Source organism: Diadema setosum, chromosome 12 (assembly GCF_964275005.1).
Source record: "Diadema setosum chromosome 12, eeDiaSeto1, whole genome shotgun sequence".
NCBI classification, from domain to species: Eukaryota; Metazoa; Echinodermata; class Echinoidea; order Diadematoida; family Diadematidae; genus Diadema; species Diadema setosum.
Window position 1 is genome coordinate 33,302,871 of NC_092696.1, and position 11,796 is coordinate 33,314,666.

The 11,796-nt window shown below is 38.3% G+C and overlaps 1 protein-coding gene across 2 annotated transcripts; it reads left to right on the plus strand.

Moving 5' to 3' along the window:
* Positions 1 to 10,720, plus strand: LOC140235637 (ropporin-1-like protein). Of its 2 annotated transcripts, none has more exons than XM_072315647.1 (6): positions 1 to 132; positions 1,711 to 1,878; positions 2,796 to 2,919; positions 4,479 to 4,640; positions 6,289 to 6,464; positions 8,483 to 10,720. In XM_072315647.1, the coding sequence occupies exons 2-6, from the start codon at positions 1,739 to 1,741 to the stop codon at positions 8,550 to 8,552; spliced, it is 672 nt and encodes a 223-aa protein (XP_072171748.1). In that variant the 5' UTR covers positions 1 to 132; positions 1,711 to 1,738; the 3' UTR covers positions 8,553 to 10,720. The 2 variants fall into 2 exon arrangements, with proteins under 2 accessions (XP_072171748.1, XP_072171749.1); XM_072315648.1 differs by having other exon boundaries at positions 70 to 132; positions 1,708 to 1,878.
* The last annotated feature ends 1,076 nt before the right edge of the window (positions 10,721 to 11,796 follow it).

Below are 11,796 nucleotides of genomic sequence, written 5' to 3' on the forward strand. Positions count from 1 at the left end.
GCCACACGTACCGAGGAACAGTGCGAAATAGCTATTGCGCATGCTCAATCTTCAGTGTTGCCTTGTCAACGCAAATTTCCGCAGGAGTATTGCGAAGTCACGACGCATCCAATTTTATCAATATTTTGCAAGGTAAGCATTGTAACGTAATTCAAAGCTTGATAATTTGAGTGTAACATCGCTAGATTGTAATATCAGAATTTTTATTTAGTTGACCAAAGAGATGACTATGAAGTTTAGTTAAAACTTCGATACGATCAGATTTTATGTACAGTCCCACATGTGGCAAAATAGTGATGGTTCCATAACTTGACCGAACGGCTCCAACGCAACGTCAGCCGTGTTGTTATGTTAGGTCTTAAGACTAAATTTACTGTTAATTTACGTAACAAGTCTATCAGAATGATAAGAATGAGTAGTAATTTGCCTGCTATTAGTAGTATCACTCGAATTTGTGTCCTGCAATATATATCTTCTTGCGAATTGGAGCCGACGACGGCCTATTTCTCGGCATGAAATTTTGCCGAAATTTTCACTAATTGCCACTGCATGCTCAACAAAACCTCAACTGGCTGTGCATTCAGCAACATGGCAATGAATGACGCTGTTGGGTCTATAAATTACTACAAGTGAGTTTACAGGCGAAATCTTTCGCTTGCATTTTACTTTCGAGTATCCTGGCTCCTCGCAAAATTCACTTAAACCTAACACTAACAGTTAAACGTGCACTTTTATGCATGTGAAAGTTTCTGATTCTTGTTCTGCTCTAGAATCTATTTATTTAGAAACCTAACAATAAGTTAGAACATCTCTAGAACTAACTGTTCACGGTAGAGTCTGTTGTTGCCGCATAATTTTACATTAAGATTATTAAAATTTGCTGTCCTAGTTGTCTACAGTGAACTAACATAAATTCAGGCTATCTCTGTAACGTTAGAAGTCTAAAATCTAGACCTACAATCCACATGTTTCATTGTACTGTAGGTCCTGCACTGTAATTAGATTTTAGAGATCTAAAAATTAAGAATCTGAATCAAAGTGTCCATGATCTATTGTCTATGCTTAGACCTAACGTTAGTGTGTTGCAATGCAATGATTTATGTAACATATTTATTGAAGAGTTCTGAAAAAAAAAATGTCTTGCCTTGCTTGTAACTTATAACATTTCACTGCAAAAATGTTATCCAGTCACACTAGATTACAACGTGCATGCATGCGTTCAAAGTGTGTGGGCCCTATATACACTAAGTTTCAGTCACATGAAATGCTAATGTCATTTCAAATGAGTTGATTAATGATATTTGCAAACTAGTCTCTAGACTAAGATTTTTTTTTTTTTTATGAAAACATTGTGGTTTGTGTAGGATATGATTGTGGTGCTAGCAAGTCTGACAGGAGTAATGTTCTTTTCCTTCTCCTCATCTCTGACCTCTTCCTCTTCCCCTCCTCTGCTTCTATAATCTCCTTTACTTCTCTTTTCTCCCCCCCCCCTTTTTTTCTGTTTTCATCTTGTTGTCCATCATCATCAGTGGTGTTGTGATATACATGCTCTGTAATATAGAAGTGATTTTTCTTCTTTTTTTAAAGGAAAATTTCGATTGCAAATAACTGAAACAAAGTAAAAATTTACCCACATATTTTCAGGTTTATCATTCATAAGACATCTACATGTATGACATGCAGTTGTCCTTCATCTTATATTGTCAGCAGATAAATCATTTGAGAGACCTCTTCCAAGATGCCAGGAGTTGGTGATGACGTCCCAATGTACTGCTCGCAGCAGATCAACATTCCCCCAGACCTTCCGGACATCATGAAGCAGTTCACCAAGGCTGCCATCAGGACCCAACCTGCCGATGTTCTTCAGTGGTCCGCCGCGTAAGAACCTCCACTCATATTACGCCTATAGATGTCCAAAACTCCTTTCTTGGATGCTCTTTTGTGAGAAGATGTGGTTTCAGCAAAAGCAATGTGTACTGCCCTCATACTGGGATTTGTTACATGCATTATTAAACTTTTTTTTTTCCTTAACCAGCAATATAAACATTGATGTGCCAAATGATGTGCAGAATACCAGTTGTTTGTAAGGTACAGCTGTATTTAAAGATGTAATGTGTAGTTCTTGTTGTGCACAACCTAATCAGAGTGGACAAGATTTGATGTAGTACATTGGTATCGCATGCCTGTTCTTAACCCGTTGAGGACGGTTTGATTTTGCTACAACACGCATTTCCCATAGACACCTGCCCGAGTATACTCGGGACTCGTCCTCAACGGGTTAATGTAGATGGGTACGTTTTCATTGTATTATCCACTGTGTGGATGGAGCAAAATGCACACAGCATCATATTGGATGAAGTTTTGCAAACAAATTTTATTTCCTTCCATTATCAGTTGCTTGAATTGACAACAACCCAACCAACAAGATCCAAAGCATGTTCTTAGATGGCTTAAGTGATACAGCAGAAACCACTGTACTGTTTATTGTGTGATATGTCCTGTATATAACACTGTACTTCATGTACATGCTTTAATACAGTGGACTCCCGTTATAACAAATTCCCCTGGATTGGCAGTTTTCTTTCCTTATCCTGAAATGTTGTTATGTAGAAATCTCATTATTACCAAACAAATAAGCAATAAAAAACAAAACAAAGAGAGGATAATGTTGTGGCCTGAATTTTTAACTAGTTGTAACAGGAATTTCGTTATAATCATGTTTGTTATTAGGGAAGTGCACTGTAGTGGATTCATGGATTGTGGATAACGTTTCTGAATTTTATTATCCATTCCAGATATTTCCATGCCCTGTCAAATGGTGAGACGCCACCAGTGAAGGAGAGGCTTGAGATGCCAGTGGCGACGCAGAAGACAGACACGGGACTCACGCCGGGAATTCTCTCAGTTCTTAACAGACAGGTAAAGAGGCTGGTGTTGCCTAATCACCATCAGGTCAATCAAGTGAAACAAATTAAAAACACAAACAAACGAACACCCACTCAAAAAAAACCCACAAAAAACACAAAAAAAAAACACACCAACAAACCAACATAGTCAAGTCCTGAGGTAGCAATGGCTTACACGAAAAGGACCAACCCTTTCGGTGTCATGTTACATTGACTACACCCGTGCCATTCATCCGGAGCCCTTTCTTTTCTTTTCTTTTTTTTTTTTTTTGTTGCCTAAACACTGTGTTTGGAGCGTTCTTGCTTTGAAATATGTTGATATTTTGTGAATAATGATAATAACAACAAGATGAAAGTAATAATTTGTGTCAAATTGTGCATCAGGAGAAGAACACAAAAAAAAAAGAAGAAAGAAGAGAAGATGATGAAAGAGAAATGTTAAGTTGTCCCGTTCCGTACTGAATTCTGAAATTCCCATAGACTTTAATACACAGACCACCAGGTTCCCGTATGGAATGGGCTATTGTAAAAGTGGTTTCTTTCGCATACAGATACTTTCGCGGTTTCCATCGGTGCTGACTTTTTTGCGTGTGTTTAAATTCGCAGTTGGCAAAATCTGTGAATTCACAGTCGGCAAAAACTTTTATTTTGCACATGAAAATCCAAATTATTCTTTTATTTATCAACTAGAAATTAAAATCAAATGCAGGCTTACGAAACCCCGTCTCTCGAGTACTTTATAACATGCTTGTACCATCATTGCGCGGTATCACTGTGTGTGTGTTGACCATCAATACACTCAATGCGCGGAATCTTCATGTGTGCATGTGTGCAATAGCGTTGTAACAAGTGGTGAGTTCAAAACATTTTCGCGTGATGTTAAATTCGCGGTTCAACCGAAAAGCGCGAAAATAAAACCACCGCGAAAGAAACCACTTTTATAGTATCTTATTGTTATAATTGAAAAGACATAGCGTGTGTTCAAGCGATCAAAAGCGAACCGAACCAACGCAGACCGTACCATGCTATGCTATATTTGGAGCATTTGAGCCTCTGTTGAGAAAGTGTACCTCATGAGTTGCTTTGAGAGGGAGTAACACATTTTGTAGCAAGAAGGTCATTCACCTGGCGCGCTTAAACTGCTTACAGATGTCCTGAACAAAAAGAATGAACTCTTTGCATTACGACGTATGTGCATGTTACGCACATTCTTCACATGCGAACTTGTGATCCCCTTTTGTCTTGATTTACTTCGGTATGGTACACTTTAGGGATCCAAGGGGGCATCTCGGGTGCCCCCTATTTTCGCCAGACACTGTTCTAATGAATTTTTTCAGTGGATTGGTACAATGTTGTCACTTCCTTGTTGCCCCCCCCCCCCCTTTCAAAATCCTGGATCTGCTCCTCTTTGACGCAGTTTCGGTATTGTTTGGTCCACTTTGGGAGAGCGCTCAAACGCACCCATTAAAATTTGAAAATCACAGTATGGGTGGGTATGAGCAGCTTAGTGGAGGTCTGCATTCCGCTAGTGCCTTTCTAGCTATAAATGATAACTACTTTTTATCCTTCCAGCTTGGTCCCAAGAAGGTTGTGACCCTGGCTGACCTTGAGCAGAAGTGGAAGGACAACTGTCTGCCAAAGGAACGGATGTTCAGCCTGCTACACATCGGCAGCTTTGGGGATGAGATTGAATGGCTGAAATTCTTCTCACTGGCCTGCTCTGCTCTTGCTGGGGTACGTACATGTGCAAAGCAAGACTGTCTCAAAGCTTGTAGTGATTGTCTACTTCTTGAATTATCTGTTGATACTGATAACTGCTTTTGCAGTTCACGGTTTGATGGAAAATTTTTTCCTTGAGGTGATATGTATGAATTGTAAATGTTGTTCAAAAGCAGCAGATTGGTAAATATTTTGAGATATTTGAACAAATCGGACAAGTGATAGGAGAATTGTGACTACATGTACCGTGTGAATTATGAGAGAATCAAGATTGAACCACATCACACAGCAGTCTTTCATATGGGCCTTTCAGATTATTATCCTCTTTTTAGAATAAATTGTCATGATTGTGATGTACTTAGGCTATATTCTATTTTAACAAACCTCTGGCTTTTACTAAATTGTATACATTTTATGAACATTTTATTCTGTATTTCCCAACGATTTTATTACTTAATAAATAAGTAAATTAAATAGAATTGAATGATGCCAACAAGTGCTTTGTTATTGCAACCAAGAAAAATGGCAGTAGTCCTAAATATACACGAAGGTATTGCAACTACTATATTGGAGAAATTCTGTGATATATAATGTTTACTGTATTTTGTGAGCAAAGGTGCATAGGTTTTTTTTTTTTTTTTTTTTTTTTTTTTTTTTTTTTTTTTTTTAACTGAGAATTGACTGAGACAAAGCCAATGCTGACCTTGATTTTCATCATGTTTCTGTGTAGTCATCGCCAGAGCCATATAGAAAGAGGGTCTGGCCGACTTGTAAATTGGATGCCATGTCGTTGCCCAGCATATTATGAGTTACAGGGTTAGTGTGTACGCTCTGATGTAATAATGAAAACCTACCAAATACTGTATAAGCTACAGATATTTTCGCAAATTAGAAGGTCACAGACATTTTCGCGAGATGTTGTTTTCGCGAATTGACACCAACACTATCTTGCATGCATTGTTAATAGTCTAGTGTATGGCGACATTTTCGCGTGTTGTTAAATTCGGGATCCAACTGTGATTCGCGAAATTCACGAAAATTAAAACCTCGCGAAAATAACCACTTATACAGTAAGGAGTAGTGAACAATGGGCACTGCATATGGGCACAAGATGGTAACGACATGGCTCCATAAAGATCACGGGACCCCTTTTGACCAATCACAGGCTTCAAAACTCAGAAGCTGAAAACCGAGTTGGCCAGGCTCTCTTTATATGGCACTGATCATCGCTATTGAAGAAAAAAACAAATGTAAGATATTGTGCGACTGTGGGTAGCTGGCCTCTAGCAAGGCTTCGTGATGAATGAATGTGGCAAAAAAAAAAAGTTCAGAAAAAAAAGTCTACATCATGGTCCTTTTTTCCCTTCCAGAACATCACATCAGCATTTGCTTATGGAATAATAATCTACCTCAGAATCAAAGACAAGTTACCAGCACCGATAAATTTAGATCCTTCTGGAAAATGTGTGTTTTTAAGTTTAAGCATGGACACAAAACTCCATAATATTTCAGTGGTAATGCTATCATACATGTACGTGTAGTCTTTCCTGTTCTTGAGCACAAAGGGACATACGCATATTATACACGTAAACTACATGCTATTCGCTATGAATATAAGCATTGTTAATTATCATATTGTTGTCATTATCATTATCCCCTCCAGAACATCACATCAGCGATGAAGGTGATCTGTGAAATCCTGACCAAGGATCCCGAGGGCGGGGCAGCCAGGATACCCTTTGAACTCTTCAAGGAGCTCTACACATACCTTGCTCAGACTGACGGAGAGATCTCGGAAGAACAGATGGAAGGCGTTTTCACATATCTGCAGTATCACGTGTAAGGCTTAACCTGTTGAGGACGGTCTGATTTTGCTACAACACGCATTAAAGTCCCAGACAGATGATTTCTATCTGGATTTTGTTTATGTTGTTTAGTATACTGTAAAAGTTGAAAATTTTGCTCTTTTCTTACCACATGAACTTAGCACAAAAATATATGTTTTATCAATTTATGTCTTGGATCTTGAAGAAGGTCTATTGTAGGGGTAGAATTGTTATGTTATTTGTAGTTTTCTTCATGTTTGCTAGTCCTGTACCAGGAGTGAATATGCTTGGGTAGTACATGTTTGAACCAGCTACCTTTTACTGTGGTATGTGTTGCCAAAGCCGTTAACCGACGTGGCAGCGGTGAGCTGTCTGAAGTGCTCGCTCAATTATTGCGACTGTCCGCAGAATTCATCTTACCCAGCAACCAACCATGAAATTTCTGCTCTTACAGTAATTTGTGTAGCAATTTATTGATCTTATGACAGACTTTCTACCAGCGACCACGATAGTCATTTGTAAATTTGATGTTAAAAATCAGCTTGTGCAATCGTTTTTACCTCCAGATCATTAATTCTTTTTCCCAGTGATAGTGTTGCTTGATTGCACATCTATTGACAGACATGTATACATACAATTAACTTAAGGGCTCTCTGTTTGCTCAGCCCCACCCCCCCCCCCCCCTCCCTTGCTGTTGCTTTTTTCACTCTTTCCCTTTCTTTATCCTTCTGGTGTTCCTTATCTTCTTTGATGTTGCCTCCCTATTCATCCTTTCCTTCAATGGTTGCCCCCTTGATCCTCATGTTCATTACTGACCCTCCTCCACCTTTTGTCTGTCCACCCTCCTGCTCTAATCCCCCTCCCTTTACCTGCTGGGCTCCTTGCCCATGACTTCCCACCCTCTCCTTTGTTTTCTTTGTTTTGTGTACCCAGCCTGTCCCTGTCTGTTCTTGTTGTGTGAAGTCCTTATATGTGATTGCTTTCCCTGCTTGTTTGTCATTTTGCCTCTGACGAAGATTCTGCTAGGATCGATAGCTCAGGCCCCTTTTGACTCCATTTTACTTCGTTGGCTCACCTTCATTGGATAAGCAGTTTTCAGCAGCTTTTTTTGCTACATACAATTAACTTATAAGTATTTTCAATGATCTCCCCGAAAATATTAGAATATTAGACAGTTTGTCTTCCTGTAGGAATGCTCTTGATTCAGTCGTAAATTTTCATACAGGTACTCATAGTTTATATTGAAGTGTTTGTTTAACCAGAATGAAGATAATCACCTCAGATGATTGTTGGTATTTTGTTGTATTGATATTGATTTTAGATTTGCTTAGTCTTTGTTTTGTTGTGGTTTTTTTTTTCTTTTTTGATATTCATATCACCTCTATGTATGTTTGATTTGATTTTGTTTCGTTCTGTATCTTTGATTTGTTCTGTTTATGTCAAATACTTTGTTCACGACCTCTCTGAAAAACAGCCTCTTGGCTGATCGAGGACTTTTAACCCCGTGATTAAATAAAGCAAACAACCAAACAAACATACTGTAAAACTTCTGACAACTAGAGCATTTGAGGACTTGAAATTTGAGTTAACATGTACAGTATATCTGACATGGGGCTGCCTAGGATAAAGCTATGAAGTGATGAGAAACACACACACACAAAAAAAAGAGGGATGTTTTGTAATCTGTAACAAAGTTAGTGGTTTTGTTCCACTGCTATTATTTGACCAAACCAGTACTTACTAATTCCTGTCAACTATTAGTAACATTTAGTAATCGTTATTATTTATAGCAGATGACTACTGGTTAGCCTCATAAAATTCTGCATAAAATGTAATGTGTGCTTCTATGCCAAACAACCCACAAATTTATATTTATTTTGGTTATATCCCAGTAATTCATCTAAGAATGATATAGTAAGTTTTACACAGACATGTTAGCAGATGTTCTTACTGTATGTAGTATTGTTATCTCAAGCGTACTTCGATGGCCTAGCTTTAACCTTGTGCTCAACATCTTTTATGTTTCTACAGGGACAAACAGCAAGGTATGGTCCAGCCGAGGAATTTCCTGCATCCTGACTGCCCAAAGCTCGGTCCGTGAACGTCGCTCCACGGCAAAGATGCGATCAAACTTCCCGTAAATTCTGCTTTTTGTTAGGGAATGTTCAACTGAAACACAGTTTATTATATGGAATGCCATACCGAAATCTAGGAGCGACAAACATTTTTAACCTTACCGAGACTGTTGTTTTAAATTAACATACCAGAATGATGGTGCACTCATGCTGTAGATAAGCAGGCTTCCTTCTGCCTTGCGTAAACCATGTGTTGTGTGTATTGCTTTAACCGGTAATTCATGACATTATATACTAGTAGCCATCACTGCATGTGTATTGCATGTCGCTTGCTACCAAATAACCATAGACTTTTCATTATCAAAGGACATCCAAACTTTGCCATATGTGAGATGCACAAATGCAGCATCGCAATCTTGACAAACTCTGTATCAACCCTGTGTTCATCATGTGTACACCTCATACCGTGTACATACATATTCATGACCCTTGGTGTTTGATGTACCAAGGCACTTGATAGCTATTTAATGCCTGTGTCTATGTCCAAGTGGCGATATACTGTAAAGGTACAGTACGTACAATCTTGGTGTTGCCTTTGAAATCACACTGTTTAATTCCCATCATATATATCTAAAGTGAAGATGATATTATGCATTCAAGGCCACACAACCATATAAAGAATAAACCTCAACAGGATTCAGGAAGTAACGTTTGTTTTTTAACTGTACATTGATATAATAAAGCAACTGCTTCTATAGCGTATTCAGCCTCTAGATTATGGTGACAGTTCTGTGGGCTTGAAGAAATTATTTCGTTCAGTATAAGTGATCTTAGCAGACCTTGAAATAGGCTTTCACACGATTATCATTATACTCCAGTCACTGCTATTTCATTTACGAGACAGTGGCTGGATGCACCTTGTTCATGTTGCCTTAAATTTTGTGTATTGTTGTGTCAAGGTATTCAAACACATGTATTCTATAAAACCAAAGTGTGAGAAATGCACCATTTCCTGAAACGTTTGCCTCTGCTACTGTTCAAGTGCTCACTTGGAAAGGGAAAATTCGGGAGATGAAAGCATGACTTAATCAGACCAGACACCTAGAAAGCCGTCACAGATTTTGGATTTATGAGTAAGGTATGCATTGCATGCAGGCACAAGACAGGATTTAAAAAAAAAAGGGGGGGGGGGAGGGGCAGGAAGACCGAAGAATGGCATAATGATCGCTTTACCATTAAGGCAAACAACAACAGTGCAAGGAAGATTTTTATGCAAATTTTATGGTTGGAGTGGTGATAAGAAGGGCACCAGTTTTCTTACAAAACCATTTTATTTTAAAGGATGTTTTATAATGCTTTCTTACAAGTGTACTTAAGTAGGAAGGATTCCTTTGTCCAACACTTGATGATTTGTATTCGATGAAGAACTGCATTCCTGTGTTGTGTGCACTTGATATATATGCATTTTTATGAGCCTTTGATAAAAGAAATTTTCAAAAATATTTTGTATTCATTTAATCACAGCCTTTTACATTCATCTTGACTGGTGCATCTTACTTCAATGAAGCAGTGCATGTCAGTGTGTATTCTATAATGCCCAGATAAATGTTGCATGTTTGCATGTGTATTAACGTAACTGCATGGCACATGTAGCAAGAAAAAGTTGTTGAAAACTGCTAATCCTATAGTGGCGAGCCCAGTAGAATATTAAACTAGAGTCATAAGGGGCCTGAGCTTTTGATTCTACGACAAAGATTATTCCATGATCGCAAGCTCAGACCCGTTTTGACTGTATGCAAATGTTTGAATATGAACTTTGACTTCAAGATTTAGTTGTTATCATAAAGAGCTGAAATCATTTATTTGATTCCCAGTTTATCATAAATGTCAGTAGCCAAGTAGGTCCTACTTTATTTTATTTTTTTTTATATTAAGATCGTGAAATACCAGCAGACATTAAACCAAAGTGGGGAATATCAAAGTTCTGTAGGAGTATTTCAGCGTGAAGTATGACCTGGGTAATGTCATGTCATGTTACCCCTAAAAAAATGTTGTTTTTAGCATGGTTAAGCAGTTATGTTTGTACAATACGTTGTATATTCCTTGTATATATGTTTTGAGTTCGAGATGTATTTCTGCTTTTTTTCTTTTCTTTTTTTGCATTAAAAGAAAAGTTTCCTGTATTGAAAACTAATCGTCATTTAATACCTGTCTCATTAAAGTATGTGCTGCATCCACCATACTTTTCTTTATACATGTAATGGTTGAAGTGTAAACAGGGAAACAATTTGTAGTGAGAAAATTTTTGCATGTTTTGCACAGTGATAAAAATAGACATGAAAATGTGCAGAAAAGTCGTACAGAGCACACCGAGGTATTCCTTGCCATTTCATGCAGTCGCTGAAATGTATAGTGATATTTTATTGGCCATAGTCGTAAGTTTAGATAGGACAAGGCCTGGCTGCCAACTCTTGCACAATTCACCCAATTCTGTGTCAGTCTGATGAACAAATCCTTTCACTGAACCCTAAAGAATCAAAAGTAAAAAATAAAAAAAAAAAAGGGGGGGGGGGGGGAGTCTCCAAAGTCCCGATTATGAACATTCATTAACCCATTGAGGACGAGTCCCGAGTATACTCGCGCAAGTGTCTATGGGAAATGCCTGTTGTAGCAAAATCAGCCCGTCCTCAACGGGTCAATACCCCCCGCTTAGAATTTTTTAGATTTTTCCTTGGGTGCACCTGCTCAAGTATGTGTTGAAATCATGACTAAACCGCACCAGATTGTAATATTTAATCTATGTAAAATTATCAAAACTCCCTACCGTACTAGGGGAGACGCCCCCCCCCCCCCAACACCATCCCTTAGGGTTGCTTTTCTCCCTTGCAGTGTCTAACTCCAGACTCTTGCTCAAGGATGCCAGCCCAGCAAGGTGACGTCATGCCCATACAAGACTTCCATTCCCTTGCATACAGTCTTCACTAAAATCCCAGTTTGGTGTTACAGTAGACTCCCATTATAACATTTCTTTGGTTATATCAAAAGTTTGTTCTAACCGAACAAATAAACAAAAAACAAAAAATACATAGAATGGATAATGTTGCGGCCTGAATTTTTACTTCGTTGTAACCGGAATTTTGTTGTAACCGTGTTTGTTATAACAGGAGTGCATTGTATTTCCACATTTCATTCCCCTCAGATCAAATTGATTTTTTAGTGTACCAAGTTAGCAATGATTTCATGAAGTAGAGGGCTGATATATTGCTGAAT

Bases quoted from the DNA above. Each gene is read 5' to 3' on its own strand.
- LOC140235637 (XM_072315647.1), top strand. From the start codon at position 1,739: ATGCCAGGAGTTGGTGATGACGTCCCAATGTACTGCTCGCAGCAGATC. The intron at 1,879-2,795 runs GTAAGAACCTCC...TATCCATTCCAG, and splicing joins GTTCTTCAGTGGTCCGCCGC to ATATTTCCATGCCCTGTCAA. The intron at 6,465-8,482 runs GTAAGGCTTAAC...ATGTTTCTACAG, and splicing joins ACATATCTGCAGTATCACGT to GGACAAACAGCAAGGTATGG.